The sequence below is a fragment of the Penicillium hordei genome (genome assembly GCF_028827395.1).
Source record: "Penicillium hordei strain IBT 12815 chromosome Unknown utg000001l_segment0_segment0, whole genome shotgun sequence".
Taxonomy (NCBI): Eukaryota; Fungi; Ascomycota; class Eurotiomycetes; order Eurotiales; family Aspergillaceae; genus Penicillium; species Penicillium hordei.
Genome location: NW_026623142.1, coordinates 5,696,594 through 5,709,761, shown reverse-complemented (window position 1 = coordinate 5,709,761; position 13,168 = coordinate 5,696,594). Strand labels below are relative to the sequence as shown.

The 13,168-nt window shown below is 48.1% G+C and overlaps 5 protein-coding genes across 5 annotated transcripts; 2 read left to right on the top strand and 3 right to left on the bottom strand.

The window, feature by feature from the left end:
* Positions 1–73: 73 nt before the first annotated feature.
* Positions 74–1,674, bottom strand: N7537_002171 (gluconeogenesis factor YvcK family protein; the record flags this gene model as incomplete). The annotated part of the gene is made up of 2 exons (XM_056893229.1): positions 74–1,431; positions 1,485–1,674. 2 exons carry the CDS (start codon positions 1,672–1,674, stop codon positions 74–76), a joined length of 1,548 nt encoding a protein of 515 aa, XP_056758224.1.
* Positions 1,675–2,297: 623 nt separating this feature from the next.
* Positions 2,298–3,640, top strand: N7537_002170 (MFS transporter; the record flags this gene model as incomplete). Its single annotated transcript, XM_056893228.1, is given in 6 exon segments — positions 2,298–2,453; positions 2,510–2,637; positions 2,689–2,839; positions 2,890–2,936; positions 2,990–3,394; positions 3,412–3,640. The coding sequence occupies 6 exon segments, from the start codon at positions 2,298–2,300 to the stop codon at positions 3,638–3,640; spliced, it is 1,116 nt and encodes a 371-aa protein (XP_056758223.1).
* Positions 3,641–4,274: 634 nt separating this feature from the next.
* Positions 4,275–5,898, bottom strand: N7537_002169 (uncharacterized protein; the record flags this gene model as incomplete). The annotated part of the gene is made up of 8 exons (XM_056893227.1): positions 4,275–4,604; positions 4,655–4,911; positions 4,966–5,116; positions 5,220–5,319; positions 5,411–5,528; positions 5,600–5,605; positions 5,675–5,742; positions 5,804–5,898. The coding sequence occupies 8 exons, from the start codon at positions 5,896–5,898 to the stop codon at positions 4,275–4,277; spliced, it is 1,125 nt and encodes a 374-aa protein (XP_056758222.1).
* A 651-nt stretch (positions 5,899–6,549) lies between these two features.
* N7537_002168 (N-terminal protein methyltransferase) lies at positions 6,550–7,260 on the top strand (the record flags this gene model as incomplete). Its single annotated transcript, XM_056893226.1, has 1 exon — positions 6,550–7,260. One exon carries the CDS (start codon positions 6,550–6,552, stop codon positions 7,258–7,260), a length of 711 nt encoding a protein of 236 aa, XP_056758221.1.
* A 182-nt stretch (positions 7,261–7,442) lies between these two features.
* N7537_002167 (putative zinc metallopeptidase) lies at positions 7,443–12,449 on the bottom strand (the record flags this gene model as incomplete). The annotated part of the gene is made up of 9 exons (XM_056893225.1): positions 7,443–8,822; positions 9,105–9,279; positions 9,351–9,932; positions 9,985–10,059; positions 10,117–10,962; positions 11,016–11,099; positions 11,148–11,270; positions 11,388–12,332; positions 12,388–12,449. Coding segments are annotated over 9 exons (4,272 nt in total), but the record flags the coding sequence as incomplete, so codon positions are not given.
* Between the last annotated feature and the right edge of the window lie 719 nt (positions 12,450–13,168).

The following is a 13,168-nucleotide window of genomic DNA, read 5'->3' as shown; positions in this document are numbered from 1 at the left end:
CATTATGTGTAAATGTAGTTGTATATCGAGGTATATTATAGTACAATCTTAACTTCTAAACAGATCGCATAACCTATCGGTCCCTTCTTGCAGGATCAAGTGTATTCCGTCGACCCAGCGCATTTCCCAGGCCCCCTCGAACCATTGCATCCCCTTTCTTCCCCAACACTACCTCAATAGCCTGCACAAGGGCATTAGGATCATATTGCATCCCTACAACGGTTTCCCTATCACCATCCTTCGAGATGATTTTTCGTCCATAAAGACGAAGCGTTTCAATGCCCATATGCGCGAGCCGCTCACGGTCCACATGCGGTGTCCCCGGACCATCCAGATGCAAGATATGAGTCACATAGTTGGTATAGGGAAGGGCTCTGTAATTTCGAACATTTTCTTGCCCTGAAGTGGTCGCGGGGTGCTGACTCTGAATTTGATGTTGAGCATGAACAATTGGGCCCCTTCCACGGCTTTCTTCGCCAGCGCTTACAATCGCTTCCACAAAATCAGATGCAGCAAATGGTGCGGATGGAGGCCCCGTTTCTCGATCCAATGATCCGTTCAAAATGAGGATCTTGTGTCGGGCTGGACTGGAGACGATGCTTTTGCCTACGCCTCGCAGGACGATGGCAGGGATGATTGATGTGTAGAGAGATCCGATACTGTAGATAATGGCCTGGGAATCGTTTATTGCTTCCAGCACGCGCGGATTCGCAGGTGGTCGAATCTCTTGACCGTAGGGGTTGATGTACCAGATGCGAGTGATTCTAGAACTCAAATCTTCGTTCTCGGATTTACTGAACTTGATATTCTTGTTGCGGAGAGTTGCCAGAGAGCCGGGCAGATGATCCTCTTCGTATGTCGTCGGGTCCGACATTTCGGAATCAGTGTAATCGACATCATCTCCATCTGCAAGCAGCAAACTCGGTCTCCTAGAGCGGGAATTATGCTCAAGGGCCGTTGCCTCGCTTGGGTGCGAGATGCTGTTCTGACCGACAATAACAGTTCCGTCCGCAAGCGATGCAGAGATATGGTGGGAGAAATTGGAGTTGATTGCTGGGATTACGCGCACCAGATCTGACGGGACGCCACAGATACTCCCGAGTAGATAGATGGCACTTTCGAAACTTCCACTGAACAACCGGGCGGCAGTCAAAAAAAGATTTCCCACACTTGCGGAGGTAAAGTCAAAGGTTGATGATGGCGGTCGGGCTCGTTTCAAGATTTCCAAGTTTAATACATTGAAAAAGGAGCGTATCAACTCTTTCTTTGCAGGGGTGATAGCTGTCCATAGCCCTGATGTGCCGTCGACGATGGACTGCCATTCATTGGTTGCGATGTCTGCTTCCGCAGGCAGCCGATGGTTAAACAATGCCTTAACTGCTGACCTCTCAGAGTTTGCAGGTGAATCCGGAATCAGGCGTACCAATCGACCTGTCCGACAAGTTAGCAGGCGAGCTAGGGAAGATCCAAGGTGTTGGGCTTACTCCGAACATCACCGATCCCAGGGCCACCGAATATTCGAATCAACTCGGAAGAGGATCCTCCGTTATCGCTGATTGGAATGATGTAGCTGAGTGGACAATTCTTGCTTTCGCGGACGGCGTTGAATACATCGACAAGATTGTTCGCTGCGCTTCCTCCTGATATGACAACAATCCCTCTATTGGTCGCCATGGCCAAATATTTGATCTGCTATTTTCAACAGTTGAAAAGCTTCAGATTTAATACGAAGCCACTGACAAATGTCAAAGTTTGGATAGCGAAATAAAATTTAAGACATTGGGGCACGTCTGGGCCCGGACGCGCAACAATGACACATTTCCGTAAACGGCCAACTCCGCCCATAACCAGTCGGGCTTTTACACGCTTCAAATAGACTGGACAAACAGCTACAGAATCCAAATGGGACTTCAATACAGAAAGTCTCTAATCTCAACTTTTTATAGAGTTAGTTGCCTACATGGTTCTATATACCCGTTGGTTTTCGGTATAGTTGTAGATAGCCCTACCATAGCCTTGGACGGAATGTTTTGATTTGGGCTTTGCTACAACACGATGTTGTGGAATGTCTATGGACCATCGAACAAGATCGTATCGACAACCACTCAGCATCTTCAACCCTACCTAATCTCGAGTATTGGCCCGGTCGAGCAAGATTTTTCCATGTAGACTGACAACCCCCTGAATTCGACGATATAAGACTACTCTAAATGCTTGGAATCCTAGTTGAACAAAGTCATCTCCCCTACTAAAATCACCCGTTTATTTAGCTATTGATATAATTAAATATCGCCGATATGTCTACATCTGTCGAACACAGCAAATCTCAGGATCTGCACTCTGAGGATATCGCCAGATATATCATTGTCGGAGACGCTGAGAAGAAGCTCGTCCGAAAGATTGATCTTCATTTGATGCCTTCAATCTTTATTCTATATCTTTTCTCCTACATAGTATGACACATTAACCTAGCAATTGCCAACTATATTCCGCTGAAAGTACTATGTAGGATAGATCGAACATTGGCCTTGCAAACATCGCCGGAATGGAAGAGGACTTGCACCTCACATCACACCAATGCTATATAGCCGTGATAGTATGGATCATTGGCTATACTATCTCTGCAGTACCATCCAAGTAAGATGAAAGCTTTGTGTCCCACATGCAAAATGCTAAGTCTGGATCTAGCATGATTCTCTCTCGAACTCGCCCATCGGTTTTCCTTCCAATAATCACGTTTGCATGGGGACCTGTCGCGGCCTTGATAGGAGCCGTCCGTAACCAGAGCCAACTAATAACCCCAAGATTCCTTCTTGCGGTCTTTGAAGTAGGGTTTAGTGTGAGTGACTTGAACAATATTCCCTCAATTCACCTTTAACTTTGATCAAGCCAGCCGTGATCTTCTTAATCTCTACCTGGTATCGAAAGAACGAGCAGTATGTTTGCTTATACATTATCGCAGTCTTGAAATATCACTTACTAGAAACAGATCTAAACGGCTCAGCGTCTTCCTGACCGCAGGAATACTTTCCGGAGCCTTCGGTGGTGTAATATCAGGAGCCATCACATCGATATTAGACGGCGCACACAGTACCCGCGGCTGGAGATGGCTTTTCATAGTCGAAGGAGTCGCAACTGCCGGAATAAGCCTGATCGTCCACGGGACTCTACTAGACTACCCACACAGCAGTCGGGGACTATCCCCCGAAGAACGAAAGCTAGCCCAACAGAGACTCATCAAAGACGGAATCGCCGACCAAGGCGACTCAAGAAATCAGAATACCTCTATCTTTATACTATTGCTAAAAGCACTCTCAAACTGGCGAACCTGGGTACTGGCCCCGGGGTACATGGCCCTTGTGGGAGCTGGGGCAATCCCATACTTCTATCCCACGTTAGTCAATGACATAGGATACACATCCACCACAGCGCAGTACATGACAGCTCCACTCTATATCGCCTCACTAACTGCCGCTATCCGATTTGCTGGTTCGCTGACCACAAACTCCATACTAGGGGACAGCTATTGGTGGGCACTATGATAGTCGGGATGGTGTTCTTCGCTCTTACGGCGGGTATTCGAAATTATACTGCGCGATATGTATTTCTGTGCTTCCTTAACATGACGCTCTGGACGTGAAACGCGCTGGCTCTTTCATTTGCTACTACGGCTCTGGCTTCGGTTACTCGTGATGATCGTGCGATCATGCTCGCGTGGATGAGTAGCGTTGCTGCTTTAGCGCAGTTATATGGGACTGCCCTGTTTCCGGTGGAAGACTCACTCGGATATGTCGTTGGGGTTTCGGTCTTTGCTGCTACTTTTGCTCTCGGGGCTGTTTGTTATGGTCTGGCGGATGTTTCGTTCAAGCGTTATCCTTGAAAGGAATGATGTGATATGCCACGCCATCTTTGAGGAATACATGTCTACCTGAATCTCAGGATTGGAACCATTGTACATTGTATTTTGCACTGCGCAATGGAAATACCAGGAATGAATGTGGAGTCGATACAATATATCAATTTCATACAGCCATTTATTATAAATCCTATCCCCAATGAAAACAGCCAGATATCGTCTATATCCCCTAACTTTACATGCATGCTCTGTCTTGTCCAGACAAGACAAGACATGGTCTTTATCAAAATTTAACATAAGCCTGGGTTTTGTTTACCCGAGCTTGGATTCGTGAAACAATAGGCCCACGCGGAATGTGCTCCGCGCGTTCCAAATTTCCGTCGATTGCTTCAGTTCGCCAATGTACGCGCGTTCGTGCTTAGTGGGTCACCTGAGCAGCAGCGGGAGTGGAGCTACCGCTGTAGAGAACGAGCAGAATGAGAGCGCAAGGCACACCGATAAGGATGGCCTTGGTGCGGGCAGGGTTGCTGCGGTTGTACTCACCAACCTGGAGGCGCACATCGGTAGCAAGGCTCTGGCACTTCTCAGCACCGAGCTTGTAGTACACCAGACCAGCCAGGGCAATGGAGTAACCGAAGAACTGCTGGGCAGTGACGGGGTCGCGGAAAATGAACATGGAGGCAGCGACAAGGAGGATATCCTTGAGGATACCAGCCATGGTCAGGACAACAGCAGAAGTCTTGCCAATCTATTGGTGTGTTAGTGATGGCCTGGTTACTATGAGATAAAACAACCTACCAGCAAAACAACGGAAGCGTTAAGAAGGAAAGCAACCAGTGCGTTGGCAATGAGAGTTCCGACACCGAGACCGTAGATATCACCCATGGTAAGACGGGGAGCCTCAGCGAAGAGGGTGACGATACCGTTGGTGACAGCGCAGGCCGGGGCGTAGTAGTACAGAGAGACCAAGGGATCCATCTTGAACTCGGCGGAGCTGAGCAAACGCTGAACCATGACAAGACGGAGGGCCTCGAAGACGATACCGGCAATCTGGACTGTATGGTTGTTAGGACTAGAATGTCAAATATACCAGATAATATATCACATACTGAGGAAGCCGACCATCTCGAACTTGATCTCGCCGAACGAGGCAATCACAACACCGACAACAATGAGAGCCACATTGCCGAGGGTCTTCAAGTTGGTAGGAGCGATTCCGAAAGCCCAAGTGGCCAAAAGGGTCGCGACAGCGTTGGTGGCCTAAAAAAAAAAAAAAAACATGGTATTAGCATGGATGTCGAGCCTAGAATTTGAGAGCGCGAACGGAGATCGCAACGAAGCCGAACTCCCGGTTCAAACGCACCTTGAGCATCTGGATGAAGGAAACACTCAGGTAGAGGTAAGCCAAGTTACCGCAGATCAGACTCAAACTGAACATGACACCAATGGGCACAATGGCGCGCCTGTATACAAATCCACCAGTCAGCGATCGAACATCTGGGTCGGATTGCAGCCATGCTAGATATTCCGTATTGAATCATCGGGGTTGCTCACGTATAGGTGGCCGGGTTCATAGGGACCTTGTGGCGCGAGTCAAGCACGGTAGTGAACCGGGCGAGAATCTGGGTCATCGCCGTGGCGAAGACCATGTGCCAGGTGGTCAAGAAGAGCGCTGGTATCTCATGTTAGTAATTTATTTCTCCGGACGCGGCTAAATATCGATTCGGCGGCGGAGAGACTCACGGAAGTCTAGAAGCAATAAAAGTTAGCCCAGTCCAAAGCGAAATAATAGGGGATTGCAACAGAAGGGGTTCATACTGAACTTGGCGCTGGCGAGAACCCATTTGTTGAACAGGATAACGCTGGAACTGAGAGCAATCCACAGGCTAAAAAGTCAAGTGTTAGTTTAATTCTTAGACAACGGGGTCCCGTAGATTTGGTACGTACGCAATGTAGAAGCCGGGGTGGAGGCCGTTGTCCTTGGGGGCTTCAGAGCCACTCTCGAGCTTACGCTCATCCTGTGACGAGCGACCGTTTGCCATGGTGAAAAATCAAAAAAACAGTATAAAAGAATGACTGTGGTGAGTAGGAAAAAAGTGGTTGAAGGGGAGATAAGGGGAAAGAAACGATTTATGAACGATCGGCAGTTTACACCCTTATGGAGACGCTACGGTCACTTCCAATCACAGGGCCGTTTCAACGGGTGTGTCCCCTCAGTGTTCAAGTCCACGTAATCCCCCAGTCCCTGAGCTCAAGTTTCAGGGTATTGAAGATCGAGATTTTTTTTCTGGTGTATCCCTGTCGATCATAGCACAGCCCACTGTCTCTCTTTTCTTTTAATTTTCTTTTAATTTCCTTTTTCTTGTCTAGCCGTATCACGTCTTTATGAGGCCAAATTAGTGTCAATTTAAAGTCAATTTGCCAAGAACTCAAGAATTCAGGGAAATAACTCTAGCGCTGAGACAAAGATGAAACAGGAACCAATCACGATAAAGTATGCATATAAGCACAAGCACCTCGAAGTGCCCAAGTACTGTAAAACGTCGGACGATGTTGCATTTGGATGGTCACGTGATTGAGATAGACATTGATTGTGTGATCTAATCATCACCTGAGACCTTCCTGCCTCTTACAGATGTTACAATCATTTCCGATAAGCAATTCTACAGGCCAGCAGCGTCAAACCTTCCAACATGACAGATTCAAACACCACAGCCGATTCCAAAATCAATCATGCCGAGTCCTTAAAATATTGGAACAGCGTCCCAGCCACCACGGGTAGCATGCTGGGCGAGTTTCCTTCAGTGTCACGCATTGACCTACAAGGGTCTAAAAGCTTCCTAGCCAAGATCCGCCGTTTAATACCGGGCGTTCAATCTGAAGGCAAATTCCACCAGGGTGTGGACTGCGGCGCTGGCGTCGGCCGGGTGACAGAGGGCTTCCTGAGCCATGTCTGTAACGTGGTAGATGCGGTAGAGCCGGTAGCCAAGTTCACACAAGTCATGAAAGACAGCCAATTGAAACGAGATGGCGTCATCGGAACCATCTACACGCGTGGTCTTGAAAATTGGACCCCAGAGAAGAAATACGATTTGATCTGGGTCCAATGGTGCGTGGGCCACCTCACGGATGCACAACTCATTGACTATACCGTGCGGTGTCGCAAGGCGTTGACCGAAACCGGTCTTATGGTTCTCAAGGAGAACTTGTCTACCCATTTCTCCGGGCAGGATATGTACGACAGTGAAGATAGCAGTGTCACAAGGACAGATGCGAAATTCAGACAGGTCTTCGAGGCGGCTGGCATGGAGATCGTCAAGTCGGAACTCCAGAAGGGATTCCCGCCTTCTTTTAATCTCTTGCCTGTGCAATTCTATGCTCTGCGGCCGAAGACAACCGATTAGTCCTGTCTTTTGTCTCTCTTTTGCCTGATCTTTGAAGGTCCGAAATGCCATTGCTCGCTGCAATGCGTTGATTCATATCTTTAACCGCCAAATGCGCATGGATGTTTGATCCCATTCATTGACCGTTATGTACATATATAACCCACTTTCTTCGATGACCACTGTCGTATGAAAAACAAAAATCAAAATCGATACAGAGCGTCTGACTCCGCAGCAAAAGGCGAAATCTTAAGTCGTCCACCAGAAACCACATCCCTATTCAATTTCCCCGGCGGAGTCCACACAACCTCTGCAATATTTGTTCGCGGCCGAGACACACCACACCCAGTGTCATCTCTATGATGAACCACCAACAGGTCCGGTCGACACCCCTGCTTTACACATAGACCCGAATGGGATGGTAAGAGCCCAATAGCCGCCCTGGCTCGTGTCGAAACACATTCATAGAGTAACCCTGCATCCGCCTGGCTTCCAGCCTGGTAGATTCCCACGCCGAGACAAGCTAACGATAACGGATCAGGCAAACCCCATGGGGTAAATGAATTGCCGACATTATTCACCCCGATCACGGCATCCAGATTGTATTTTTGGATCATCTCTAGGACCTGTAGAGTGCCTCTCGGGCGCTCTTGTGATAGGTTGCAGTCCCCGCTCGTTCTGGGAGGTGACGCCATGTACATATCGCTTGTTGGAAGACCTACAAAGCTGACTGGGAGTTCATTCTTGTGGATTTCAGTTGCCAGTCGGGCCCATTCGTTCTCCGTGAGCAGTGTCAGCCGTGTGCAATGACCAAGCATGACACGCTTGTCTGTTGAGTGGGTAGTCCAACTTCGCTGTTTGAGCGTTTGCAAGACATGCCAAACTAGGGCCTCTTTGTTTGAATCGAGGTTGTAATCGAGATGGAAGTCGACGTGTTTGTTCAGCTGCAAGGCACGATCAATCGCCCATTCAATGTTTTCCTTTGCAGCGTCGGGGCTCGATTCGACGTATGGTGTTGTCCCGATAACATCGATTTGCGAATATTTATGGAGAGCAGTTTCCAGAAAGGCCATGTTTTGCTCTCCATGTTCAGTAGAGAATATAGGATCTTGCGCGAAACAGACGATTTGGATATCGCAAGAATCTTTCCATTGGTTTTTCAATGCAACCCCAGCTTCTAAACAGATCAGCTGCACTGTATGGTCTACCTCCACAAACGCTCTCATTGCAGTGACACCTGATGCAACAGACTCAGCAAGAAGCCACTCTCCTCTTCTAATGAGATCAGCATGGCTGAATTGTTGTTTAGCCTTGGTCGTGGAGGTCAAAGCCTCCTGGAACGTGCCAGCTGTAGGTAGAAATGGGGCATATTCAGGTGCGCTGTGGATAAAGGCTTTATCCAGGTGAATGTGAGGGTGTGTTAAAGCTGGTAGGGCTAGAGGAGACTCGAACTCATCCTTAGTAGAGGGTTCATGCGGGGTCACAGAGGTGACTGTGCCCTGTGGGGAGTCTGCAGGGTATCCAATCTGGATATCCCAGGTGGACGGCTCCCCTGCGAGTCGAACACCATGAATGGAATTAATCTGGCTCGTCAGTCGTGGTGGAGACATATTATTGAGCAAGTGAAGTGTTGTTTGGGTTGAACCCTTTCCCGAAGTCCCCCGCAGCGCGTGGGGGGTTTTTACTGATAACAAACCCACCGTGGATGACTTTCAAACAACAATATATTCAGTAGGCTAAAATTGATATTCCAGCGCATTCAAATTCACAAATATACATGGAAATGCGAAGTAACAAAATACGTACATCTACCCAAGTATAGATCGAAAGGCTTTCTACTAAGCTCCCCGAACTAATACTCGCACTTTCTGGCGGGTTGTCTTCAACATGCTGATGACTGTATCTGCTGTTTCGCAATGCCCCGCCCATAGCTCAATGCATTGAATTGCTTCTTTCACTAGCTCGTCGAAGTCCGGAACGAGGGCCTCTAAAGCCGGAGTGGTTTTCGCAGTTGAGAGAGTAAAAATGGCAGCCAGCATTCTAGATGTGTAAAATAAGTAAGTGAACTTCAACCGGTCAAAAACCACCTGAAAGTAGAAAGACGATCTTACGATTGCATTGTGTGCCAGTTTCCGTGTGTTCTCTGCCGCATAAGAATCGATGCGGCCCATATGAATTTGCGACAGCTATCGACGCACTTCTTGCAATTCGCGAAAACGAACTCTGGCAATACCGTACTGCCCTGGGTGTGGGCAGCAAAAATTAGACTCGGGCGACAGATGATGTGTTTTGTGGCATAGTACCGGGCGAGAATGTAAGTGTCATAAGGGTGATCTGCGGATATTGTATTGCCGAGGGTTGGCCGGATGGGATTTGGGAGCGAGCCAAACCAGTCCTCCAATTGACGATCGAGTTCCTCGCTAATTGTCTTAAGAGATGTAATCGAATGCTTTTGGGGAGTTGCACTGGGGGTATCACTTGTGTGTTGAGGCGGGGGGCTGGCATGGAAATTATCCTGGTCAGATTTTGCATAGAGAGCACTGTGCACACGGTTGAGAAGCTTTCGAATGGAGCACATTGCGAGGAAAACAAGGTGGCCATTCCGGCTATCTTCCGAAATTCGAGGAAAGGGCAATCTGTCGACGAGGAGTTCAATGCCACTGGGGGGGAAATGAAACTCTGCGAGATCGTCACTGGGTCGAGGTGGTTAGTTGAATGCAAGATTATCCCAGAGAGTATACCAACCATTCGAGAATGAAGCAACCCCAAGCAATCCGGTAGAGACTAGCTCTCTCTTCATGCGTGTTCATGTCGTGTAGTCTGTATCCAATTCATATCAATATCTCGGCGGAAATATGTATTGGAGAAGACACTCACTCGGAAATCATGATCTGCACACTACCGGACGCATCGTGAATCATTTGCCAGGCTTGGATTGGGCGTCCTATGTAACGTAGATAAATCGAGCCGTAGAATAAAGCCAAAGGCAACAGGTGGTCCGCTGTAAAGGACGTTATCAACGGGTTGTTCAGGTAGTGATATGCGGAAGCGAAATATTCCATCCCACTCAGATCTTTGTCGGCTTCGATGTCAAAAATGCGTTGAGGATTCGAGGAGACCTTCCCCAGAGCCAGAATGATGAGATAAAGTGAAGTCTGGATGCTGTTGACCTTGGTGTATGTTGAGAAGGTGTCAAAGAGCATATGTAACAACTGCGGCTCGACAATGGGGAAGAATGGATGGACATGGTGGAGGAACTCGGTGATCAGAGGTTTGGTGACCTGGGGATGCAGTCGGGATCTGTCGATTTGTTCAAATGCCTGAGGTATGCCTGTGACCTGGATGCTGTTGAATGGTCGCTTTTTCTCTATCTGCTTGAAAAAGTCTTGGGGGTAGTCGCCAACCAGATTCTTGATTCGATCCAACGCAAATAGGCTTCCTGTTGGCGTATGATGAGCGAAAGGAATAGTAAATGCATATTCATTGCCGTATGTGTTCTCGGGCGAAAAGAGGCCGAAGGAGGATTTATCGTAGACATGTTCCGATGATGGATCCCAGTCGTATTTTGGCTGTGACGAATAGATAGAGGGGGCCGACCGAGCTGGATGATCCGAGGAAGAGGCTACTCGGGCTGAGAGCTCGGTGATGGCGTCCTTTTGTTGCTCGATCAGGGTTTCCAGATGGGTCAAGCGAAGCAGGATTTCAGCTGGGATATCCTGCACCCTATGGATCGTCACTATCTAGGAACCCTTTGCACGAGTCTTGACGTTTTCTACCTGTCGCTTTCTTGATAGACACACTGAGCCCCCGCATCAGTGCAAAGGCCACATGTCGGCTTTTGACCATCGCACTTTCGTTTCCTGTTTACGTTTAGTGACCGGGTTCAAAAAGCGAAATTTAAAGCGTACCGATGTCGACAGAAATTACATGCGATTGATGCACGCTTCCGTGGATAATCAACGGGAGGGCGAGATTCAAATGATTTCATATTTGCCTTGTGAGCAATACGGAAGATCGACGTCAAAGGCTCACTGCGGGGTCGTCAGGAAAACGCCAAAAAAGTCTTAGCCTTAATAATCAAAGTGTGATTTAATTCCAGGTGGACACCAAACCAGGCAAAAAAACACAAAAGAATTCTATTAATTTACCGATAAGACTTTACACCTGCTAGTTGAAGCAACCGATCTGTGTGCTCTGGCACCTCCAACGGGATAGATCGATTGCGGGGATCAACACTGCCATCCGGGAGACGCACCACTCCATCGCGTATAACTATATTCTCGTGTGGCCAATGAGTCGTGGCTCGGTAAGATTCAAAGGCTTCTTGCTTCCGCCTCAAACTCTCTTCCGTGGCTAACTCCAAAGGGGCATATGATGCATAAATCACCGTTCGAATCGTGTCGCTGTGGACTGTTGGTTCCCCACCCCAATGTACAGTACGTGAATCCCATAAGATTAAATCCCCGGGCTCTGCGAGCACCTTGGATGGTTTCATACCACGATCTTCAAACCACTTGATTTCTTCCTCGCTGAATAAGCGTATGTCCTTTTGCTCCCAGGTGGATGGATCGGTCTCGGTGTCGAAGAACCCCTCGGTGACGGTGTTCGACCTCGGGAACACCATCAGGGATCCATCTTCGGGACCCGCATGGCTTAGGTTGATAATGCCCTGAATACAGTGGAGCCCGCGACGGAACGGCGACTGGTCCACGTGGGGCCATGGCTTTTGAGCAGGCTTATCTTTTTGGTTCGGTAGAGTGACGTTCAATGCGTCAAACGAGACGAGTAGCTCGTCGGTACCCCAGAGCTTGGCAAACGCCTCCAATACCTTCGGTTCCATGCGAGCATCCCACATGAATTTCTCATGGGTGACGGAATACCCATTGAATGTATTCACTTTGCTTTGGACCGGCAAGTTGTCTTTGATCCACGTAGAAGGATCGTCAAGGTCGAGGGCCGGGCTGAAGGACTTGAGCCAGTCCAGGGCTTTGCGCTGATAGCCTTGGGCCCTTTCTGGGTCGATAGCATTCTTGATCACGACATAGCCCTGGTTATGAAGGTCGTCTCTCCAATCTCCATATGGACCAGTCAGGCTAGCGTTCTCCATTAGTCCTTGTTGTCTAGCACAGGGTAACATAGGTAGCTCACTCAAAAGAAGATTGATTGAGAGGCGGAGTAGTGGTGGTGACAGTGGTCATGGTAGCTGTTTCTCTAAATAGAACCGTAAACCTTTAGATTGAACTCGAGTGGACGAAATCAGGGGACAATTACTGCCTTTTAAGTATGCGAGATATCCCAACGTGACCCAACATCTATTTAGGCCATAATATCTAGAAATTCGCAATACCTCAAAAGTCCAATCTGATGGCCTCCTTTGGCGGGTAAGCGGGGGTTCAACCCCCACCAAGTCGGAAAAGCGGAAGTTGTCTCATACCCGCGTAGCCGCCACCCAATCAGTTCTGAAAACGAATCGAATCAAATCAAAGCAAAAAAAAAAAGAAAAAAGAAAAAGGTACGAGGTGTCAACATTTCCCTACATCGGAAAATACGATTACATCTCTATACTCGGGCATCCATGGATGTTGGAAGGTTAAATCATCCAATCAGGTTAAGGCTGGATTCGATCCCCGACTTTGAAGGCCCAAATAGATTATAGAGTGTATTCACTAAATTACTAAATTCTCAAGCCTAACACATGTAATCTATGGTATAAGTGGTAAGGATTTCGCTGTGAGTTCGGCCGGTGCTACGCCTGTTAGATCTGTACTTTGAGAACACTTCGTGTTGAAAACATCGAGTGTAAGTCGGTTGGCTCTGGAGGTAATCTCAACCGGGATGTTCAGCCCGTATCTATCTTTGGGTACCGGACATGGAAGCAGTGGATTTTCTTGTGCGGTCAATATTTCATGTTTATTAAGTTCATAAATTT